Source organism: Triturus cristatus, chromosome 2_1 (genome assembly GCF_964204655.1).
Source record: "Triturus cristatus chromosome 2_1, aTriCri1.1, whole genome shotgun sequence".
Taxonomy (NCBI): Eukaryota; Metazoa; Chordata; class Amphibia; order Caudata; family Salamandridae; genus Triturus; species Triturus cristatus.
The window spans coordinates 660,939,421-660,962,895 of NC_140581.1; the positions used below are offsets into that span (position 1 = coordinate 660,939,421).

General features: G+C 48.5%; 1 protein-coding gene across 2 annotated transcripts in view; it reads left to right on the forward strand.

Moving 5' to 3' along the window:
* Positions 1-22,842, forward strand: part of FER (FER tyrosine kinase) — a 1,023,934-nt gene extending 1,001,092 nt beyond the window's left edge. For both annotated transcript variants that reach the window (XM_085632578.1, XM_085632580.1), the window contains exon 19: positions 20,242-22,842. In XM_085632578.1, the coding sequence (XP_085488704.1) occupies positions 20,242-20,384 (143 nt within the window). In that variant the 3' untranslated portion in view covers positions 20,385-22,842. The remainder of the gene's footprint in view (positions 1-20,241) is intronic.
* The last annotated feature ends 633 nt before the right edge of the window (positions 22,843-23,475 follow it).

A 23,475-nucleotide genomic window follows, 5' to 3' on the forward strand; every position in this document is an offset into this window, starting at 1 on the left:
CTTTGCACTAGAACCTCTTTCCTCTCAAAAGTAGTAACACATTTCCATATGGGACAATCTTTCCCCTTGCCCACTTGCTACAATCCTACGCATCCCTCTGAAGAAGAGGAGCCACTCCACCGTCTGGACCTAAAAAAGAGCGGTGTTGTTCTACCTTGATGGCATAAAAGAGTTCCGGGTGGACAACCAACTCTTCGTGGGGTACGTTGGAGCGGGGAATGGTCTGTAAGTGCAGAAGAGGACCATCTCCCAATGGGTTGTCCTCTGCATCAAAATTTGATGTTCTCTGGGCAAAGAAGCAGCCTCCTGAAGGCTTAAAAGCTCATTCCACCAGAGCTAAGGTGGAGATCCAGGCCTGAACATCTATCGGGCGGCAACGTGAGCATCCCTGCATTACTGCCTAGACAGTAAAATCTGCAGGGAAGACCATTATGGCCACTCAGTCCTGCAGGATTTTCTAGTATAATTTCTAGCTTGGAAAGTCATGAAATGTAACTGACGTTAGCACGCCTAGGTTGCGCCTATATAGGCAACACAGATGTCACGTTTGGCGCAGACGATGCTGATGACATCACACAACCGACTGCCGCTACCTACCAGCACTCAGGAGCATTGCTAGATGAAAAATCTTAAGGATACAGTTGGACGCCTGGGAAATTCAAAGGTAGGGAATCTGCGGCTAGATACTCTTTCTACCAGATAAGGCGTTACTGAAGGTAAGTAACTTGTTCTTCACTGCACGCACTCCTGTTCGTCTGTGCTACAGAATGCCTTCTGGGCAGGGCTTAAAATTTTTAGTCCTCGCCATTTACAAATCATTTTATCAAGTGACTAAGCATCCCAAATACTAAGCTGAGTCGCACATAGAGGAGGCAAATTAATAGGACGGGCCTAACCAGAGCTGAGCAACTGCCGTACTTCGCTCCAAGAGTCCGTGCACAGGCCAAGCCGTGAAAACGTTTGGCGTGTATATTGTGTAACAAACATAATGTAAAAATACAATCTTTTCAAATTTAAAAAAAGTGTATTTCTTTATCATGTGAAAGCATTGCTCTTTAGTACATCAGATTATATGACTACATAGACAGACATTTATGAAAAGTGATTGTAGTTAGAAAAATTCACGGTTCTCCTTCCAGCGACTGTCATTGGTGAATTAAGAGTTAAGTCAGTAGTCATGTAAACCTAAACATGGCCTAGATTCTTATAATAGATGAAGCAATATTACGGTCTATTAAATCTAATATAATTTTTTTTTTTTTTTTAAACCGTTTATTACAAAACTCAAAAAAATATACAAAGATGGGCCTACAACCTTCCGGCCGGCCGCTAGTAAACAAAAGGAGCATATGATACACATTGTAGAGCGCGCGTTGCGGCTAAGGAAGATGCACAGGAGTTAGCAGCGTTGATAGCCACACCATCCGGACCCCACTGTACGGTTTCATTTTAAACTGAAATAACAACCAGAAAAAATAAAAACCACAAGGCAATCTACAATCAGAAATAGCAGCATGTGCTCCCCTGAGAGGGGGGCCCTACCAATCCATAGGAGTATCAAGAAGGGGAAGAGATCAGGATTAGGGCTGGGTAAAACTCAATGCCCGGAACAGGGAAGATGGGTCGGCTACGGGGATGGGGCAGGCGACGGATCAGGCAATAACGGTGGAGTACAGATTCCCCCGCGGTAGGCGTTCCAGGGGCCCCAGACTTTCACCCATGTCCCAGGCTTACCTCTCGCAACATACACCACCTTTTCCCGAAACATGCACCAATCCATATGTTCCTTCCAGGCCGAGACAGTCGGGGACCTCTGAGATCCCCACAGTTGAGCAATATCACGCTTGGCCACCATATATCCCAGAGTCACCCACCACGTCTGTGGCGCCGAGTAGTCGGTAGGTTCCCACACATTCAACAGGCATCTCCTCGCTTCGGGTAGCAGCACAACATGCGTAACCACACGCAGGACCTCATGCACACCACGCCAGAATCGCTCCACCTCCGGGCATTCCCACAATATATGCAGAAAGGTCCCCAAAGCGCCACACCCACGCTTACACAACCCGTCCACAGCATAGCCCATACGCAGAAGCCTCGGCCCCGTCATGTAGACTCTGTGGAGTATCTTGAGCTGGACGAAGCGAAGGCGGGCCGGTATGGCCACCTCTTTCGGGGAGGCCACCGCAAGGGTCCAGTCCTCGTCGTCCAGCTCCAGTCCATCGGCAACCCAAGCCTCACGAAGGGCAGTCAGCAATCCCGTGCGGTCATTGATCAGTTTTTTGTAGATCAGTGAGATCGTGCTGTCCGGAACGTGTCCATCCAGCACTCTATCCTCAAGGGGGGAACACTCCGGGATGGATGCAACGTCCGGGAAGACGGAGCCCAGTGCATGACGGATCTGCAAATACCGAAAGTACTCCCTGCCATGCAAGTGGAATTCCGTCTGCAGCATCTCGAACGTTTTAAATCCTCCCCTCGTCCAGAGATCCCCCACCTTGCTAATGCCTATCATGTCCCACTTCTCGAAGCCCTTCGAGGTCCACAGGGAGCCCAACTGCTCGGACGCGTATAGTGGTGACGCCCGGGTCAGACGATCCTTCCACCCCATCGCCACATTAGCCGCGTGCCACACTCGCACCATGACACGCGTGGGGCCGGTCAGCCGAGCGTCGGGCGTGCTGGAGTAGAGCGCTCGATTGTAGTCCCCACCCGGGAGTAGCATCTTATCCATTTCGAATGCCGGGTTTAAAGCGGGCCCATACAGGCCGTGATTAATCGCAGCCAGCTGGGAGGCCCAATAGTATCGTTTGATATCCAGGAGGGCTATCCCGCCATCATACCATGGGAGCGTCCGCTTCGCCAGGGCGATACGCGGCCTCCCGTCCCAGAACAGGCGGCGCTGCAAACTCTCCACCTCACGGAAGTAGCGCGCTGGGACGGGGTCCATAGTATTCTGCAAAGCGTAGAGGAAGCGCGGCAGAGACATCATCTTAAACAATGCCGCCCGGCCGAGCGGCGAGAGCGGCAAGCGCCGCCAGCGCGTGACATCTTCCTTCAGGCGCTGGAGGGGGGGAAGCAAGTTCCGATCATACCGGGCCTCCGGGTCCAGAGTAATGAAGACACCCAGGTACCGAAATCCCTGCGGGGCGATCTGGATCGGACAGCCCCGCGGGAGAATGGGCGCCTCCCCAGAGAGAACATACACGCACGATTTAGCCCAGTTGATGACCAGGCCGGAGTTACGACCAAATGAATGCAAAACATCAACCAGTACTATAAGTGAGTTACGTGGGGAAGCTAGGTACAAGAGGATGTCATCAGTGTATAGGGATACGCGGTCCTCATGCTCGGGGGTCCAACGGAGACCACGGATGGAAGGCTCCCACCGCAGCCACTCTGCCAGGGGCTCCAAGGCAAGCGCAAAAAGGAGCGGCGATAAGGGGCAGCCCTGCCGCGTGCCCCGGCCCAGCTCGAACGGAGCCGATACTCTACCGTTCACCACCACCTGCGCCAATGGGCCCGAATACAGCAATTTGACCCAACTGATGAATCCTGCGCCAAAGCCAAACTTCGCAAGCATCGCCCAGATGTATGGCCATTCAAGCGTATCAAACGCCATGGTGGCGTCCAGGGATGCCAAAATGGCCGGCTCCCGTATGTACTGAACACGTGCAAGCACCCCATGCAAACGCCGCAAGTTAAGAGCTGTGTTACGATGGGGGATAAAGCCGGACTGATCCTGGTGAACCAGTTCGCCCACCACGCCGACCAGCCGATTGGCCAGGACATTGGCGAGAATTTTAGGCTCCGCGTTCAGTAGCGAAATGGGCCGATAGGATGTAACCCGGTCCCGAGGTCTCCCCTCCTTGTGGATAACCACGATTGTAGCCAGACGCTGGTCCAGCGGGAGGGAGCCCACCGAATGGGCCTCCAGGAACATCGATCGGAGATGTGGTGCCAGCGTATCCGGTCTCAATTTGTACAACTCGATGGGGAGACCATTAGGACCCATGGCCTTGCCGGAAGCGATCGAACGTATGGCGAGGGCGATTTCGTCGGAGGTTGGGGCGGCGTCCAACGACACTCTGTCCTCCTCCGAGAGGGAAGGCAGCGCGATATCCCTGAGCAGGGTACGGGAATCCTCTTCAGAGCAGGAAGACACCGGGGAATACACCCCACGGAAATAGTCAGCGAAGCAGGAGACAATTTCTTCCGGCTCAGTAACACACACACCGTCTGTTTTCTCAATCAGCGGGACTACACGACTCGCTCTCTCCTTTTTGTCCAGCCACGCAATCAATTTACCAGCCTTATCACCCACATCATACAATCTCCCCTGTTGCTCTCTACTGAGGCCCCTGGCTGCCTCCGTGACGAGGGCCCTATAGGCCGCTTGCTTGAGTTGGAGGACATGCAATACGGCATCCGTCACCCCACTTCCTAGATTACCCTCCAACTCGGCTATCTCAGCTTCCACCCGGGTCACTTCCTCCCGCTCGCGCCTCCGGGTGTGGGAAATGAGGGACAGGGCCTCTCCTCGTAGTACTGTCTTGAATGCCTCCCACAGTGAGACAGCCGAAGGCACGGACCCCACATTCTCGTCAAAGTAGCGCTGGAGGGATTTAATCAATTCAGCGCGAATAGTGGGGTCGCGCAAGTACCAGGGATTGATCGGGACCACCCTACCCTCACCCCTCGGGAAAAGGTCCAGGTGTAACAGGAGCGGGGAATGGTCCGAGATACCCCGTGCCAAATGGCGCACCTCTCCCACCCTCCCAACATAGGCCGCCGGGACCAGGACATAATCTAGTCGTGAGAGACTACCATGGGCCCCCGAATGGAAGGTATACTGTAACTGCGTGGGATGTTTTAAACGCCAGCAATCCACCAATCCCAAAGTGTCCAATAGACCAGAGAGCCACGCTTGGGCCCGGGGGAGGTCCCTAGGGGGGTGACGATCCACAGTCCCGGAAACCACCGCATTGAAATCCCCATCCACCACCAGAATCCCCCCCGGAAGGCCAAGGAGGAGGCGCCCCAGGTCCGCAAAGGTAGTCGACTGCAGCCCCGGTGGGACGTATACTGACACAAAAACCACCACTTTGCCCTCCATCCTTCCCACCAAGACCGCGTAATGTCCCCTGTCGTCATGGAGCACCTCATCAATCTCCAGCGGAAGCGAGCTCTTAACCATGATGCCCACACCCCTTGAGCCAGACGTAAAGCCCGAATGGGCCACTAGGCGATAGCCACGCCGATTCATGGCGCAGAAGGAGTTGCCAATGAGGTGTGTCTCCTGCAGAAAAACTACATCGGGCGAGATTCGCTTCAAGAACTGCAGGACCACCCCACGTTTAATCCTGTCCCCCAGTCCATTCACGTTCCAGGACAACAGAGTTAGTTCCCTACCCCCCATCATAGACAAGAGCCACCATTCGTCCCCCCGAGAGCACTATAGAGCTAGCACAATGATACTTTTGCCTTGTGGTGAAAACGAACAACACCCCCCCATCCCTACCCACCCACCCCAACAAAACTCCCCCCTCCCTGCACCCCTGCATGAGCCCGAACAGCCCCCCCAACGTGCAGTGTGCCTGTCGCCCCATATATATAATAAATACTAGCTAAGCCCCCTAGAGGAGGAGGGAGAACCCCCAAGAGACCCCACACAACCTCCATAGGAGGGGAAATTATACAGACAGATGCTTAATCGAGAGTGGCAACATTTTTGTCCAGAGTGAAGCCCAACATCACCCCCTCAGACCCGATCCAGTGTGCCGCCGCCCCCCCCCCGCCCCCCAGGTCACGATCCCCAGACAGAGTGTCCAGCCAGTCTCCGGCCGCCTCGGGGCGATCAAAAAAGTGCGTGCGACCCTCTACCTCCACTCGCAGCTTGGCTGGGAAGAGCATTGCGTATTTAAGGTTCAAGTCCCGAAGACGGCGCTTGACGCCTTGGAAGCTCAGTCTCTGCTTCTGGACCGCTGGGGTGAAATCCGGATAAAAGTTCACCTCCAAGTTGTCAAGCTTAACCGGCCCCAACAGTCTGGAGGCTTGCAGGATAGCGTCTCTGTCCCGAAAGTTGAAAATCCGGGCAATGCGGAGCCGCGGAGGGGCTCCGACCTTCGGCCTTCCCCCGGGAACTCTGTGGGCCCGCTCCACCGCGAAGAATTTACTCAGCCCCCGTGGCTGGAGATGGGTAGCGATCAGGTCCTCCACAAATAGGTCCGCCGCCGCTTCCTCCCGTCCCTCGGGTACTCCGATGATGCGAATGTTGTTTCTCCGGGCCCGACTCTCGGAGTCCTCCAGGCGCCGATCCATAAGCGCGCTCGCCTGACTAAGCCGGCGCACCTCTGTTTGTAGCGCCGCCACATCAGTAGTAAGGCCCGATGCGGTGTGGGCCAAAGAATCAACTCGGTCGTTGGTCTTGGAAAGATCGGCCCTCACCAGGCCAACATCCACGAGGACCGAGTCGATCTTCTGTGCCAGTGTGTCGAACCGCTGGCCTACCGAGGCCTTCATCTCGGCAATGGCGCCCATGACATCCCGCAGAGTCAGATCCGTGGGCAGGTCCGGGGCATCAGGAGGGTCCTCAGGGGATTTGTGCGGTCCGCCGGGAGATCCCTTCTGGAGAGTATAGCGGTCCATACTGTTGGCCTGATGGGTGGTGCCACGCCGGGTCGGCTTGGTCTTTGCCCGGTCTCCATCTTGTTTGGTGGCCATGGCCACTAGTCTCCCGGTCGCACCAGTCACGTCGTGAAGGGCAGGCAATCAGGGCCACAAGCTCCGGGGGGGGCCACCCCCGATCGGCGGTGTGGGTCACAGCCGGCGGGCAGGCCAAGTCTCCCAGCGAGACCACACCAACACAAAGAGCCCCGCGACCCAACCCTGCAGTGATTGCAAGGGGGTGCGAAAGCGCGGGGTGCGCGACTCGCCAGGCCCGGCCCGCCGCTGTTGTTCACTTTGTCACTGGGTCACCCCTCAGCGCAAATCCGGGGTCTGGCGAGGAGAAGGCCACAGACTTCAATCGGTGCTCACTCCGGTGTCCGAGGTCCGATTTGACAACGGGAAACGGGTGCCACCTCAGCTCAGGCTCACCAACACATTCCCCTCATCCGAGACAGGATAAATTCAGGATAGTCGTGGGAGGTTGCGGAGGTCCTCGGGAGCCTCGCACCTACGCGGCCATCTTGGTTGCGCGCTAGGCTCCTCCCCCCTAAATCTAATATAAGAGGTGCTTTTACATCCTGACCTCAAGTACTAAAAAAGTGCACTCCTGAGATCATACAGAAAAAGGAGGCTCTGTGAAACAAAATATGTGCCTATGTGTAGGAAAGTAGGATCTTTCTGGCATAAATCCCCCCCATTTTTTGCCTGGTGTCAGTGTGTTTTGACTGTAGTAGACTGGGATCCTGCTAACCAGGACCCCAGTGGCAGTGTGCTCTCCTCTAAATTCTCTGCTAAGTACTTTCTAGCCCACAATTGGTATACTGGGTACCATTGAAAGTCCCTAGTATATGGTACTGGGGCACCCAGGGCTTTGGTACACCCGGGGTCTCCCATGGGACGCAGCATGTATTATGCCACCAATGGAAGCCCATGCAAACTGTGTCTGCAGAGCTGCCATTGCAGTCTGCGTGAAATGGTGCTTGCACCTTTCACTTGGGATATAAGGTTTCCCTCCCCGTTACTGCACTTTTAACCTATAAGCCATGCGTAAGGTAGGTCCTTCAGTCCTAGGGCAGAGTGCATGGTTCTAAGTGTGTGGGTACCCCTGCATGAGCGGAGGTACTGCTTTAAACCCCGACTCCATTTTCTGGGCTTTGTAAGTGTGGGACAACTATTGTAAGCTATGCAGTGGACACTGGCAAGTTGTAATGCCCAACCACAAAATGGCTGCCCTGAACCACCTGGACATGTTTGGTATCAAACATGTTGGAATCTTGCAACTGCATCAATTCCAGTGCTAGTTGCATGGTACCATGCATGGGGGGTGCTCCTTATAGGATCCCCAGTACCTACCTGTGTAGCCTTAAAGTATCTGACTGCCAGCCCACGCTGCTACTGACCCTAGACAGTGTTCTGCCCCCCTGCTGATTAGCAAAACTCAGGCAGAGGAAGCTGAACAATAGATTTCCTGCGAAGGAGAGGTGTGACCACCTCTCCTTTAGAATTAGGTAGGTTGGGAGTGCTTCCAACCCCCCACCGTTAGCCTGCATTGAAGGGCACATTTGGTGCCCTCCATGCATAAACCAGTTTTGTGCTGTTTAGGAGGCCTTGGCTTCCCCTTTGGCGCAAACCACACAAAGGACAGGGGAGTGTCCACCCCCCTGTCCAGCTCCTCCCTAGGAAGGGGCCCAGAGCTTCTCCAGGTGGCCACTTGATTGTGCCATGTTGAATCTTGGCCCCTGGGAGCATCTGACTGGCTAGGACAGCTGAGTACTCTCCCTGACTCCCTCTGATAGGTAGGTCACCCTTTTAAGGGTTACTTAAGGGCTCCCCTGAAGATAGGTCCTTAGATTTGGCCCGTCAACAGCTTCTTGACCTGACTGTCTGTCATCTGAAGACTGTCCAAAGTCTCTTCTGTTGGTAGCCACTGGAACTCAGCTGTTCTTCGAGCCAGGACCAAAGAAAAGACTGCTCTGATGGAAAGATTCCTGCTGCATCTGCGTCTCTGTGCTTTTTCAAGTTCTGCAACTCTGTGGCCGTGCATCCTCCGAGTCACCATGAACTCAGCTAGACAGTATCTCCCTTGGAGTGAGGGAGTCACTTCCCAGCTTCCGTAGGCACCTCTACGACGACTGGTTTGCTGATCCTGTTGTTCCATGTATATCAGCCAGATCTGAAGCACAGGTGGTGGTTTGTTGGTTCTCCAGAGGCCTGACCAGACTTCGTGCAAGTTGGGTGACTGTAATCCCTCTCTAGCCGACGTGAACTGCCTCCCTGTGCACTGTGTCTGTTTGTTGTTCCCAAGGCTTGTTGGCTCTATCTACGAAACATATTCAAGAAGCCACAGTCTCCAGCACCACACAACTCCAAGAACGACGTCCTGCCTGCATCCTCTGAATCATAGGCCTTCATCTCCTGTGTGCTGTTGAAGCTTCCTTGCGACTCCCTGTACCTGCTGCCAGAGTGTCCTCGAGGGGGTTCCATCAATTCCTGCTGGCTCTCCTGCGTGCTGAGGGCCGGGCCTGACTTACCCTTGCTGGGTTAGCCTCCCAGACCTTGCTGATCTGCAAAACAGCATCCTCTCACGCAAACCGTTGTTTGCGCTTGCGCTGTTGTATGCGCTTGCCAAAGCTTGTTGGTGGTCCTGCCAGTCATTGATCTTCCTACAGTCATCAACTGGCGTTGGACAGCTTTTGGAAGGCTCCTGTGCTCCCGCATCGTCACCTGGAATCCACAGCTGCTGCTTCAATCTGCAGCAAGAACCTCTTACCAGGGCTGGTATTGTGCTCCTGTACCTACTGGTCACCTCTAGGTGGTTTGGCCTCTGTCCCCTCTATTTTCAGATTCTTTGCATCTGGATTCCAAATCCTGGTTCCACCGGCCTGGTCCTCCAGGCTCTGTAGCGGCTGTTCTTCCACGGACCTTCATTGGTGTCTACAGGCGGTTCCGACACCACTTCATCCCAATGCACCTGGGGCCATATTATAGAAGTGCCCCAGGGGCGTAATGGGTGTTGGTGGCTGCTTTACACGCCCATGGGGCACTATGGTATTACAGAAGGTGACACAGACACTTGTGCGTCCCCTTATGTAATACTGAAAGTGCTGTAGCACATACAGCGCCAGTGCTTTCTCAAGTGGGTGTTCCCTCATTTGCATGGGGGAGTAGGCCCCTTACAAGTGAGGTAATCCCTTTGCCTCTGCACCCGTGCCATATTACAGACACAGGCGCAGAGGCAAAGTAGCTCTCAGGAGGCACGCTACCAGTGCGCCCCCTGATAGCAGTCCTCTAGCTGAGGCAAAAGGGGGCCCATGGACCTCTCAGTAATCCCCTTACAGTGACTGCACCTGGCTGCAAGGGGATCTCTAATCCCCTTCAAAAGTGGAGGTGGGTTGCCACCTGCACTATGGAAATACTAAGTGGGTTTAAAGCAGCCGCTTCAGTGTTTCTCATGAATACGCTGCCCTGGGGACAGCACAAGTTTGCGGCTTCCCTGAGGGCAGCACATTCACCATAATAAAAGGTGCACCCGGCGCAAACAAGGAAAATGTGCTGCATCCATAATATGGGCTCCCTGGTGTAGGTATCCTGGTTCCTGGGGTATCCATGGGTGGCGGGGTTATCCAACCTTCCTTGATCCAAGTGGTTCCTTCAAGGTCCTTTGGGAAGGGTCATAGAATTGTAAAATTCCAACAGCAAGTTACCATGAGTGTAACCACCTGGCTACTCACCTTTGGTGGTTCTGTGTTTCCCTTGGGGTCCACCATCTTTAGGTACTATTCCTGTTTTGATACTTACCTCACATCCCACTATTTTAGTATATGGTTTGGCCCCCCGGTTGGGCCCTATGCGTTTTCCTATGCAACTAACATCTGTCTAAGGTATTTCTTGTGTGTAATTGATATCTCCGGGTAGGAGATATACCAAGTTAGTGTCTAGTTTGTAGTAATACTCGTCAGGATTAGTAAGCGCTATATAAATGCAATTACAGTACAATACTATACAATACTCGCCTGGTGTGGCTTTCTTGTGTAAAAAGCTTACTGACTGGCTAGTGGTAAATACAATTGGTTTACACCCTTCTGGATAAGCCTTAGCTGCTCTCCACAGCTACCCCTTGAGAGCTCTGGTTTTCAGGGACCTAAACACTATCACTAGGCATTGCCTGGCCTAAGTGTACATTGCCTCACCATAGGTGGACACTATATACTGAGCCAGCCTTCTACACTATGATCACACAGTTTGAACATGCAGAGAAGCCGGTATTGATTCCATGTTATCTGATTTCACATTTTTTAATTCAGCCACCAGATGGGTGTATGTCTCTCTCTCTTGCTCCCATTTACATTAGAGGTCACTGTTTTGTCTTTCATTCTTAGCTCATGGCAAGAAAAACTGATACAGAGTTAGCAGACCTAACTCAGGACTCTCAGACCCAACTACCAAACCAATAATGCATTTCTTTGGTGGGGGTTTCACATCCCAAACACCCTCCTTAAGCTACACCATTGGACATGGGACAAGAAGTATGTCTCTCATTTGGACCACAGTCTGACAGAACAGCATTGGCTGAGGATGCCACTATGACCAAATTGATCAGTCTGTTGAGGCTTGTTAGCGACGGTTCCTTATCCTGCCATTGTTTGTCTACCAGACAAGTCTTAAATATCTTGTTGGTGTACAGAAAAACAGACCGAATCCAAGACATCTTGGTGCCAACAGGTTATCTGGAAGTTTCCAAATGTGGATCTGGTGGTCTATTAATCTAGACGTTTGAAATGTAACTATTAAACACATGTGGACAGCATATTCACAAGCATGTATATTATAGAAGTTGTTGATATTATTATAATGAACTGAGTCATATGTAGATGAAGCCATCTACTGTTTACACACTAAACAGTATGGCAACATTAAAGGCATAGTGCTGATGTGTGTGAAAGGCCTGTCACACTGTCATTCCAGGAAAAAATAATTGGCCTGACTTCATGCTTTTATTCATGGTTTCACCAACAGCAAAAGAAATTAACCAAGATTGCAGTACGAGACATCTAGTAAATGTTTAGAAGATAAATTAAAAAGAAAGTTGAACAACTTCAAAGTGGGTGTTTTTGTAGAAAGGCATAGCTGTACAAACTCTTTTTAAAAGGTCAGAAGTAGTTGACCAACTACAGATGATACAGATGATTTTTGTGGAGACCTATCTAAATTAGCAAATATTATTGCTACACCCAGATAGAAGTGATTCATCTTGTTTTCCAGACAAACTCTTAAGCCATTGATTAACATTTTCAGGGGATTTCAAAATGGAGGTAACTATTTCTTGTGACAAGGAAGAGAAAGAAGCAGCAGTTAGTTAGTGATCGATCCTCAAATAAAGGACTGAAAATGGCAACACTCCTTGGGGTGAAGGTGGTTCTATTCCGCATCTGCTGCTGGTAATATTGAATAAGCTATCTTATAGAGACATCTAGCCTCAGATTCCTTACCTTTGAATTTCCAAGGTGTCAGACTAGATCCAGAAGATTTTTTCTTTGGGAAGTACCCCTGCGCGCCGATAGTGGCGTCGGTCAGTCCCTCATGATGTCCGTATTCTCAGCGCCAAAAGTGACGTCAGTGTCACCTATATAGGTGCCACCTCGATGCACTGATGTCAGTTCCTTTTTTTTCCAGCACCAAGTCAAGCATCTGTACAGTAAACTAACCTCTGTCTCTTTTTGACAGGATTTTTTCGACTTTTTGTTGACCCCTTTTTGGTGTGTAGGTTTTACCATGTCTAGAAAGACTTCAGGGTTCAAGCCATGCGGCGCCTGTCATTCCGTCATGTTGGTGACGGACTCTCATTTGGTTTGTCTCTGCTGTCTGGAGCTCGACCAGGAAGGCTGGAAGGCTTTGAGGGAGCTGTCCTTAAAGCTGCTTGCAGCCCAGCAGGCAACACCACTTCACTTGACTTTTTGGAGGTCATGGTCCCAGTTGAGAGGAGGGTCCCGGCAGCGCTCCAGGAGTCTCCAGTCGTCTTCGTCCCCCTCAAAATCGTCTGGACATTTAGGTTTGAGGCACCAAAAAGACAAGTAATCAATCGTGCTGGACTTCTCCCTGTCCCTCGGCCGACTCTATGGAGGAGCCACGGCATTCAAGGCCTCGTTCTACTGAACCTGTGCCTTGGTCGGCTCAACTCCTCCCTGATTTTCAGGGAGCCGGAGGAACCCCCTCCCATCTTAGAGAATTTTATGAGGCAATGCTCCTCATTTTTGGGCGACCTGACCCAACCTGCGAGGCTTTGGGCCTCATGGAGTTAAAGAGGCCCCATCAGGTTCCGCGCCAGCGGCTCTGGCATTGATGTCCCCCTATGGATCCAGGAATGGATCCAGGCCGACATCTGTCATACTATTACAACCTTCCCTGGCCCGACGTCGATGCTCCCGACGATGCCTGCGCCCACCGGCAGCCCCATTCTGATCTCCGACAACCCAGAGCCGGTACCACATCGACCAATGCCAAATCCGGCGCTGACAGGCCTCCAGGTCCTAGGTCGTTATCTGAGCCTTATTCTGAAGGGCTAGGAGTGTGAGAAGATTGGGAGGGGTCGCTGGACCCTCTAGAATACCAGACTGATGAGGAAATGGACTGGTATGAGGAATTGGGTGACGCCATTGGACTGGATACTTTTCCAGATACTGGCATGCTTTCTCCCCCTACCGTGGCTACGGAGGAAGGAGCGACTTATGCTATGGTGGTGCGAATAGCAGCTGAGGTCCTTGGTCTTTAGCTTCCTTCATTGGCAGTTAAGACCAACATCGTGACGGAGGTGCTACAACCAGGAGTTTCCTCCTCTGAACCCCTGCTTCCCTTTAATGGATCTCTCACAGACGTCCTACTGGATCCTGGTCCAAGCCCAGCACTGGGGTTTCTGTGAATAGGACGATTGCCTGCCGCCACTGCCCTGCTTGGGGAGACCCAAATTTCCCTACTACCCACAAAACCACCCCACCCCCATTCCACCGGCTGCTTCAGCCTCCAAACTCTCCTAGTCTCGCCCTTCCAAACCATGGGTTTCCACTTGGTGGCAGTTTCAACCATTACCTCCACCACTGGCAGGCCATCACATCGAACAGGTGGGACAGATAGTCTGAAAGGGCTACTCCCTCCCCTTCGAAAATACTCCTCCCTCTATTCCTCCTTCCTACGACCAGCTGATGTAGGATCATTTTCATATTGCTACAGGAGGAAGTCATGACTCTCTTGGCCAAGGGGGCCATTGAGAGGATTTGGGCGCCAAAAGTAGGCTGTGGTTGTTATTCCTGCTACCTTCTGTTTCCGAAAAAGGGCAAGGGCCTTCGTCCTATCCTAGACTTATGAGCCCTCAACTCCTTCTTTAAAAAAGGAAAAATTCAACATGCTCATATTAGCTCAGGTCCTGTCTGCCCTGGACCCTGGAAACTGGATGGTAGCGCTGGACTTACAGGATGCCTATTTTCACATTCCCGTCCTGCCTGCCCATTGGCACTACCTGTAGTTTACAGTAGTCCATGAGCATTTTCAGTTCCCTGTGCTCCGTCCTGGCCTTACCAGCGTCCCGCCGGTGTTCACGAAGGTGATAGTGGTGGTCGCAGCTCATCCGTGCAGATCAGGGGATCCAGTCTTCTCCTATCTCAACAACTAAATTCAGAAGGTGGGCTCACTGCAGGCTGCCGTCTTCCTCCTCCATAGAACGGTGAACCTCCTGCATTTGCTGTGGTTCACTATCAACATGCCGAAGTCACACCTGACTCCCTCTCAAACACTCCCTTTCATTGGAGCCATTCTGGACACAGTGGAGGGTCAGGCTTATCCTCCCGAAGGGCAAGTCCAGGATATGTAACCGATGTTTCAGGCTCTACCCTGGATTTCGGTGAGAAGGACTCTGAGGCAGTAGGGCATCCTGCTAGTGACACATTAAAGGAAGGCTGGTTCAAGTGCGATGTGGTACGGCAACAAACAAGGCAGAGTGGGGTCGTGGACTCTTTGTCAAGAGGCCCTGCATCTCTGGACATGGCTGGAATAGCAGGGCATATCCCTGGTGGTTGAACATCTGGCAGGTTCCCTGAGCGCCAGGGAGGATGAGCTCAGCTATCGATGCCTAGCTGATCACGAGTGGCATCTCCATCCTGAGGTGACGCAATGTCTCTTTCAGCACTGAGAAGAGCCTTGGTTAGATCTGTTCGCCTCTACAGAGAACGAGCAATGCCAGCAGTTTTGCACGCTGAAGTTTCCAAGGCAGTTCTCGCTCTGAGACGCACTTCATCTCGAGTGGAGCTCAGGCCTCCTGTACGCATTTCCCCAGTTACAATTGCTGCCCAGAGTTCTCAAGAAGATCAGGAACGACCAGGCCCAAGTTATCCTTGTGCCTCCGGACTGGGCATGGAGAGTCTGGCATCCCGATATTCTAGAAATAAGCATCCATTCTCCATTCTGGCTGTCCCTTCGGTGGGGATCTTCTGTCTCAGCAGCAGGGCGTGGGTCCTCCATCCGAACCGGTCAACTCTGCAGCTTCTTGCGTGGAGATTGAGCAGCGGCAATTGATAGCTTTTGACCTTCCTCCTGAAGACTGTAATGTTATTCTGGCAGCCAGGCGTCACTCCACTAAGACGTATACACCTGCTGGTGGAAGAAATGTATAATATATTGTACAGAAAAGACTATGAACCCTCTTTCTGCTTCCCTTTCAGATATTTTGCTATTTATTTTGACCCTTGCCCAGCAGGGCTCTGCGCACCTTAAAAGAGTATCTTTCGGGTTTGTCTGCCTTCCTATGGCTGCCAGACCAACCCTCCTTATTTAAATCACCCTTTGTACATAGATTCCTGAAAGGCCTTGTACATATGTCCCAATCTGCCCTTTTCATTATGCCCCAGTGGGACCTTATCTTGGTTCTCACTTTCCTCATGTGCTCTCCTTTCGAGCCCCTGAATAATTGCCCCCTTCGTCTGCTCGCTATCAAAACTTCCTTCTTAGTAGCAATTACATCTGCCAGGAGGGTGAGATTGAGCAAGCTGCAGGCTTTATTCTCTAAGCCCCCCTTTCTGACAATATTCCCTGACAAATTGGTGCTTCACACTTGGGACTCTTCCCTTCCAAAAGTGATAACTCCATTCCATGTGGGACTGTCACCTTACCCACTTTCTACGCTCCTCCACATCCCTCTAAGGAAGAGGAGCAACTCCATCGTCTGGACCCAAAAAGAGCGTCGTTGTTCTACCTTGAATGCACAAAAGAGTTCCAGGTAGGCAACCAACTCTTCGTAGGGTACGTTGGATTGGAGAAAGGTCGGGCGGTGCAAAAGAGGAACATTTCTTGATAGAGGCATGATCTACCCACAGATTCCTTACCGACCCACTCATCCTCCTCATGTTGCGGACAAGTTTTTAGGGTCGGGGATGTTCCCTTTCAGGATCCTAGTTTCTTAAAAACTCACCAATATCAGTACTCTTCATGGCTTTGTTTTTCTTGCGTGGAAAGTCATGAAAAGTAACTGACGTTAGCACGCCGAGGTGGCGCCTATGTAGGTGCTGTGATGTCACTTCCGACATGGATGACGACAACACGCAGAGCTGAGTGACGCCACCTACCAGCGAGCAGAGGTATAGCTCGAAGAAAAATCTCCTAGATCCAGTCTGACACCTGGGAAATACAAAGGTAAGGAACATGCGGCCAGATTATGTCTCTACCAGATAAGGCGTTACCGAAGGTAAGTAACTTGTCCATTAGAAGTTCAAGGGCCTTTGGTTGCTGCAGCGGCTGCTCTGAAAAAGGTGGAAGCCATTGATAAGAAATTTGCTCTAGATTTGTTAAAAATTCCTTGAGTTATATGAAGGATATAGAGCCCCAAATCGTTTTCAGCGGCTCATAATTTCTTGGGCTCCATTACACTGCCTGACAGTGTGCAATGGAGACCAAATCAAGGCAATCCAAGATCAGCCTCATTGGGATTGCTAAAACATCAGACTCTAAGGATGTAATAAACTTTAATTTCATACTAGCGTTTTGTAAAGCTCTGCGTTTCACCCCGGAACAAGAATCATGGCGCCGAGAACCACACTCAAGCAACAAGAACAGTTTTCCTGCATTAAGACTGATTCCAGAAAGGAGTGCGTGAACAATCACAATTTTAGCACCTTTATAAATTTGCAAAGAGATACAGAAAATTCTACTTACTAGTGGCCACTACTGAGAAGGCACTTCCACCAGACGTTTGAAGACGAAATCTATAAACAGTACGAAGAAATTTGTCCTCTGATTTCAGTAAGTGGCAAGGGTTGGAATAGACTGAAAAGGGAACTGAGAACAGTGGATGTTGAGGAAAAGAAATTGTGCACAAAACATGTTGACGAAAATCTAATTTGTGCTTTCACAGGAAGGCATTGCAGTGGGGCTAAATTGACTCTTTACACCAGGCTAGTTGCGTAGTTTTGGATGATTTGTAACTTGAGTAGGAACCTGGCAGGCCAAGACAGACAGAATTACAGTAGTCAAGACGTACAGAAAGGAAATCATTTGTAATTTGTACCTTTCTAAGAAAAAGTAAATGGGTACAGTTTCAGTGTGTGCAGTTGAAAATAGCTGGCCTTTATCACAGAGTTTTATCTGATCCACTGACAAGGCTGAACCAATTTTAGGTAAAGCTGGTTACAAGACTAGCCAAGATGATCAAATGAGAGGTCAAAAAACAGGCAAGCAGCGTCACCCGCCACAAACAAAGGGCGGTGGGGCGGGTGTAGGAAACGCGGCAGGGGGAGCAATGGGGAGGTTAGAATATTAAAAAAAGAACACTTGCTGTAATGTGCTGGTCCGCCTCCCACATCGCTCTTCCTCTTCTCTTCCTCGTCCCAGCAGGAACTGGGACCATCACGTCACAGACTCCCATCCAATCCCTGCGCTGCTCACCTGCTGGGAGAGAAGCGCGGGGATTGACCTGAGCGGGCTGAAATAACGCTCCGCTCAGGGAGTCTGTGGGGGTTTCTCCAGCCAGCCGGGCTGAAGAAATCTAAGTGTGCGTTTGTGTTTTGGCTGGCCTGAGACAGCCAGCCAAACACATATTCGTACTTAGGAAGTGCAGATAGCACTCCTCCTTCCGTACCTCTCCAACCCGCCCCCCCAGCCGCATAAGCTGGCCTCAAATGAAACCTAAAATGATGCCAGAACATAGTCTTATTTTTTATTTGCTGGCTCTGAGCCAGGCAGTGGGGCAATGCTCCTCCGCCATTGTGGAGGAGCCGCCCTGTAGGCAAGGTAGGCTGGGCAAAAGATCTGGATCTTCTCACTGCTGTTCAAGATGGTTAACACTCATTTGAAACTTAATTTTGGCCTCAAAGTCATGTAGTGCTGTAATAGTTTATGATTTTATAAATAAATTAATCTGTGACCTGCGTTAGGATACATCCAGAGATAGAAAGTTGTGCAGAGAATCAATCATGATGATAAACTGGTGTCCATGCCCGAATCAAGGAGAGTGCTTGGTAGCCACACCTCTGCAGGGGCTTTCCATCTCCTAGATCAGATTAATCTTGGACATACACAATGAGTCATCCATACTGTTAACTGAAATGTACTGATGAATTTGGTTGTTGATTAATGTGGATGGTGCCTCCTTCCTTCAAAAGATGGATGTTGATGTGGGGGCAGAGATTTTGGTAGAGGAATAGGGGAACTATTTCTCTCCTTATATCTGCATACACTTCACTCTAGACGTGGTGCAGCAGTTAATAAAAACCAGGCAAATAAATTGGAGGTTTTATATCGTGTTACTCTACGCGACTGATTTGATGATTTGGTAGAAATTATCCAGGAAGATATTAGAGAATGTGTTTCTTTAATGTAGGTACACTCAAACCGGAAATAGTGTGCGGTTGTTCTTTTTCCTTGTTAAAAGCGTTGTTACTACTGAGTTTTTAAAAGTACTGGTTAGCAAATGTGTTATAATCAGTTTGAAGATGATCTTAAGACCCACCCATAATATCTTACTTGAGCTGGCTCACAGGATTTATGGCACTGACTCCTCTGCGAGGACATTATACATCAGCATACACTTGCTTAGACTCACCCTGCTACGCTAGAATTGATTATTCAGAATGTGTCTGGTGTGAATCTGCAGCAACCTGTACACTGGTTCGGGTCACAATTAAATAGTTTGGATTATACAAGTTGATTAGACATTGAACGAAGCAGTGAGCTGGGGAGGAGCACCTTACTGACAAAGAAAAAAAATATTAGACGCTTCTATAAAATATTTCACATATTTATTCCATTCGGAATAAAGGAGAAGGTGCATGTAGTTTACTTCCGTGTAGTTTGGGGAAAATAAGTCCATTGTTTTTAAGTTTGTCAGGCTAGCAAAATGTTATGAAATTAACCCATTTCATGCTTCGGCTTATCCTAGATCCAGTGTTTTTATTTTCCAACTATTAGACGCTTCTGTAAGTGACTTCATTGTCACCCAGACGTTGGAGATTGGGATCATACAGTCCGGTCATGGTCCAGACTTGCTCCATTTTCGGAAGGAGCTTGTGAAGAATGTGGCCATGTCGGTTGAATGACGGTAACAGCCAACTGGATGCATAAGTTGATTGGTGCCCCATAGCAGGTTTATGGACCCAAAACTGGTGGTAGCAGTGGTGGCTGGTATGTACAGAGGGTGGTTGGGCGCATGGGACAAACATAAATAAGAAAATAATTACACTTACTTTCCTGGTGCAAAGTCCTCCTCCCTTGGGTCTTCTCAGGGCAGGCTCCAACAAGGGACCCAGGAAACTGCACTAATCATGCAGCATGAGAAAAGCTCCAGGATTGGAGGAAGCGGCCTCCTTTGTCGCTCCCAAGGACACTGGAGCCCAATGCTTTCTCGTTACAGAGGTTTAAAATGCACGTTTGGCTGGCCGTCACAAACTTAAAGTGAGGTGCTCATCACTGCTCTCTGATGCTGGCAGTCAGCACCGGCTCCGCCCCCGTCCTGACGCTCAGCTCGTGGCGGAGCTATTGAAAAATAAAAAAATTAAAATTAACTTTATTACCATTTTATTTTTCATCTCGGAGGGCAATTTAGTCAGTGGGGCGACGTTCCTCTGCCTTTTTGGAGGATCCGCCCATGCGTCATTAGCTGTGAGTCTGCAATGGAAGTGCAGGGATGCGCCTAAACCGGATGAGAGGCACCAGGTTTTTTTTGCATTTATTTGATATTTGGGAAACATTTGTGCATCAGGAATGGACGAGCAAAAATGTTAAAATTATCAATTATATTCCTAATCGAATTTTATATTTATGTAGATTACGTTTGTTTGAAAATAAGTGAAAATAGAACATAAAAATGATCTTACAATGTTTATTTTTATTTCGATTCGCTTCCAGAACAGTACTTGACACGGAATAGAGTTTGTTAAATGAATGTAACAGTTTCCTTTTTGTTCTTTTTCTTTTGTTGAGGGGTGGGGGGCTCAATGACAGAGTTCATTTTCAAGTCGTCTACGGATCTTTTTTCAATTGACTTGTTTTTCTTTTTTCTCCATTATCTGTGCATCTCCTTCACCTTCTGCACTGAAGGTTATAGGATGTCAGTCCCGCAGAAGTGCCCAGAAGAGATTTTCAAAATAATGCAAAGGTGTTGGGAGTACAAGCCTGAAAACCGCCCCAAGTTCATCGAAATGCAGAAAGAGCTCACAGCAATCAAGAAGAAAGTGACATAGCCGTAGACCTCTTTAACGGACTTTATTTTCAGCACAGCATTCCTGATAACCGTCTTTTGGAAACCCTGTGCCCCAAGCAAAGGTGTTTGGGTCTGCACATTTGCAAGAGCCTGCTTGTGCGCTGTAGTCCTCCATGAAAGCGGCGAGTCTACAATGCCAATAGTCCTTTTTGGCACCTCACTGTTGGTCTTCAAACTGGGCCTGTGTGGGTTAGCAACATGCTGCAACCTCTGCAGTTTTTTTCAATTCGTTTCTAGTTCAAGAAATAACTGGTCTCGTACATGTGCCTTTTAAAGAAAAATGTTTTTATTAAGTCCCTTAATTTGATAAAGCTGTAGTATGGAACAGGTACATAATGAGAAGAACAAAGTTGTTGCAGTGAACAACGTAAGGAAGTCGAAATTTGGTGCAGTACTCGGGCAAAATTTTGCAGTTGAGTTTGCTTACTTTTACTTGCGTTGACATCATCACTTGGTTTTCCATTGACAGACAAGAGGTGCAACTAAATTGAAACATCAGTTTTTAAGAGACAGCATGTTTTAACAAGCTTAACTTCCAATGACCATTCAAGGATAACGTGAATCGACATTGGAAGCCACTGAAATGAGATTCCCACGGTATGAGTTAAACAAAAGTGACTTCTGAGCATTATGTCAGTACTACATGTGATCTCTGCTGTATGGATAGCATTTGAGAATCGAGTTGTTTCTGAATTCAAAGTCCATCATCGTAGCTAAATCTTTTCATGCACCCGCTGTTTTTGACTCTCTAAACCCGTCCACACATTCATGCTGCTCAGATGGAGTTTATAAATAGATTGTTATTATCAATCTGTGCACAAGAATAGGGAGCTTTGAGAAACAAATGGAAGACTGCGAAATTGGGACTTATGCTGTTGATTAAGTTAACTTAATTGATACGTGGTTCCCAGTTAGGTTGTTAATCATGTTTCATATACAATTAAAATCATAAAATAGCCATTCAAGGCCCACTGGCAGTTCTCGAGAAGTAGACTCTGCCTTTGTAAGTCAGTGTTGCCCACTTTAACAACCCAATTTCTCGCCATTGGTCATGGCTGAAACAGTGTTTGCATTACTACTGCATCCCAGGTGATGCCACGTACAGATTACTATAAAGAAGATTTTTGAATTCTGAAGTTGAATGCAAAATTAAAGTAGATCCAAAAGTCGGAGGAAGTTAATTTTCCAATGCACACCTTCTTGAGATTGGGTGCTAACCCACGGTGACGTTTCTGCAAATGATTTTACAAAGTACTGTTTAGAAGAGGAAATTAATTAAAACCGTTTGCATATACAATCGATCACCTTTGTCAGACACATTGGCGACAGTGTATGCAGTTGCATCCTTAAAGGGAGACGATTGTGCCAGGTGAATTTGAAGGGTAGAGATTGTTATCAGCAAGTGCACCTGAGACTGTAGGTAAAGAAAAGTTAAATCGGCCACCGAGTTGTATGTGTCAGTTTATTATTTACCATAAATCCGTGCGCCTTTGTTTTAGGATTTAGGACATCTAAGTAAGAGGGGCAGTATTTTATTGGCAGAAATAAGTAATACAATATGTATTATTATTTTCAATTTCAAATATCCATGTGCCCACTTAGGCATATGTGCCGGTTTTCTTGTAGACCAGCGCGAACAATCTGACTTCCCAGCCTTTAAAAAACACAGAAACACAAAACAGAACTTTAAAAATAATTGGACAGCTTAACAGTAAAAAAATATATATCAGGATTCTATCGATTTTTAATGCGGCTGTTTCATCCAGGTAAGAGCTTCTTAAATTAGTGAAACCAAACTCGAGGATCTTTGTGTGCGAGAAAGCTCATACAAGAGAAGCTGGGGTTATTAACTGAAGATGTGACTGTTTGCTGCATTGGTAGGTCTCTGTCCCGTCTATCCACTGGATGCCACCTCAAAACTTCCTCCCCAGCAGCTATTTTACTGCCTGCTTGCTTTTTCCAGGATAAAACGTGCCATCCTCGAATGATTTTACGAAAAACACAAGCCGTTTTAACTGTTTTTATTAACTGTTCTGTTTGCATGTACCACCCATAATATATTTGCACATTAGAGGTAATCAGTAGGTCACTTTATGTGCTGGACCGGAAGCACTTCAAAATATATGACACATGCAGTAAAGCGTGTTATATTTTTTCCTCAAGTAGAGTAACCGTGACTGCCAGGATCAATTCCGCTTTTCGAAATGTAAAAAATGTTAATACAAAAATGTATTTTAGAAGCATGTACAAATCATAATCTGACATGAAATACTAAAGTGTGTTGTGCTGTAAGTTATTTGTCTTCTAACTTGAACGTGTGCAATCATTGTGTGCTTTAACACACACGCCATGCCAAATACCTGTAACTATAGATACTGTACCTAACACAAAGCTCGCAGGTGCAGCTACAATTAAACTGTGATTTTTAAAACAGAAAACGAACTTTTGTAGCATTTAGGTACCAGCAGTGCTTGAGTAAATAATGCTTTTACATGGACTGGTAATCTAAAATTGAGTGCTCAAGTCACACACAACCTTTAAACGTACTAGACAATACTGATCGTTTTTATTTTGTACAGTGTTTTGTATTTTTCTTTATCTCAACATTTGGTGCTTTCGATTTTGCTATAGCTAAGTATGCTGACATAGGCTGGAAGGCACAATGTCTTATTTTACCGGTTTTGATTGGGAAAACATGACCTCCGTGTTAATTGTGTGTTGTATATAACTAATATATTTTAAAGGAAAATGTACTCCACGAAGATGACCAAGTAACAAATTTTAATAATTTCAATTTCCGTTTGTAGTTCTCAACCCATATTTGAAAATTCAAAGTAATGCTCTCTAGTCAACAATTTCCCTTAAGTGATACAGTTTGAAAATCCTCTAATACACTGAAAAGATGGTGATGAGGTAATTTTGTTTACTGTTGTAAATTTTTTCATAATAGGTTAAGGGGATTAATTAACATTTGCATCGTTTGGATACTGAGGCTTCGAAACTTTGAGCCATGATTTAGGCAAGAGTGTAAAGCTTCAACAGTTTACTTGGCATGGAATAGCGAGAAACAA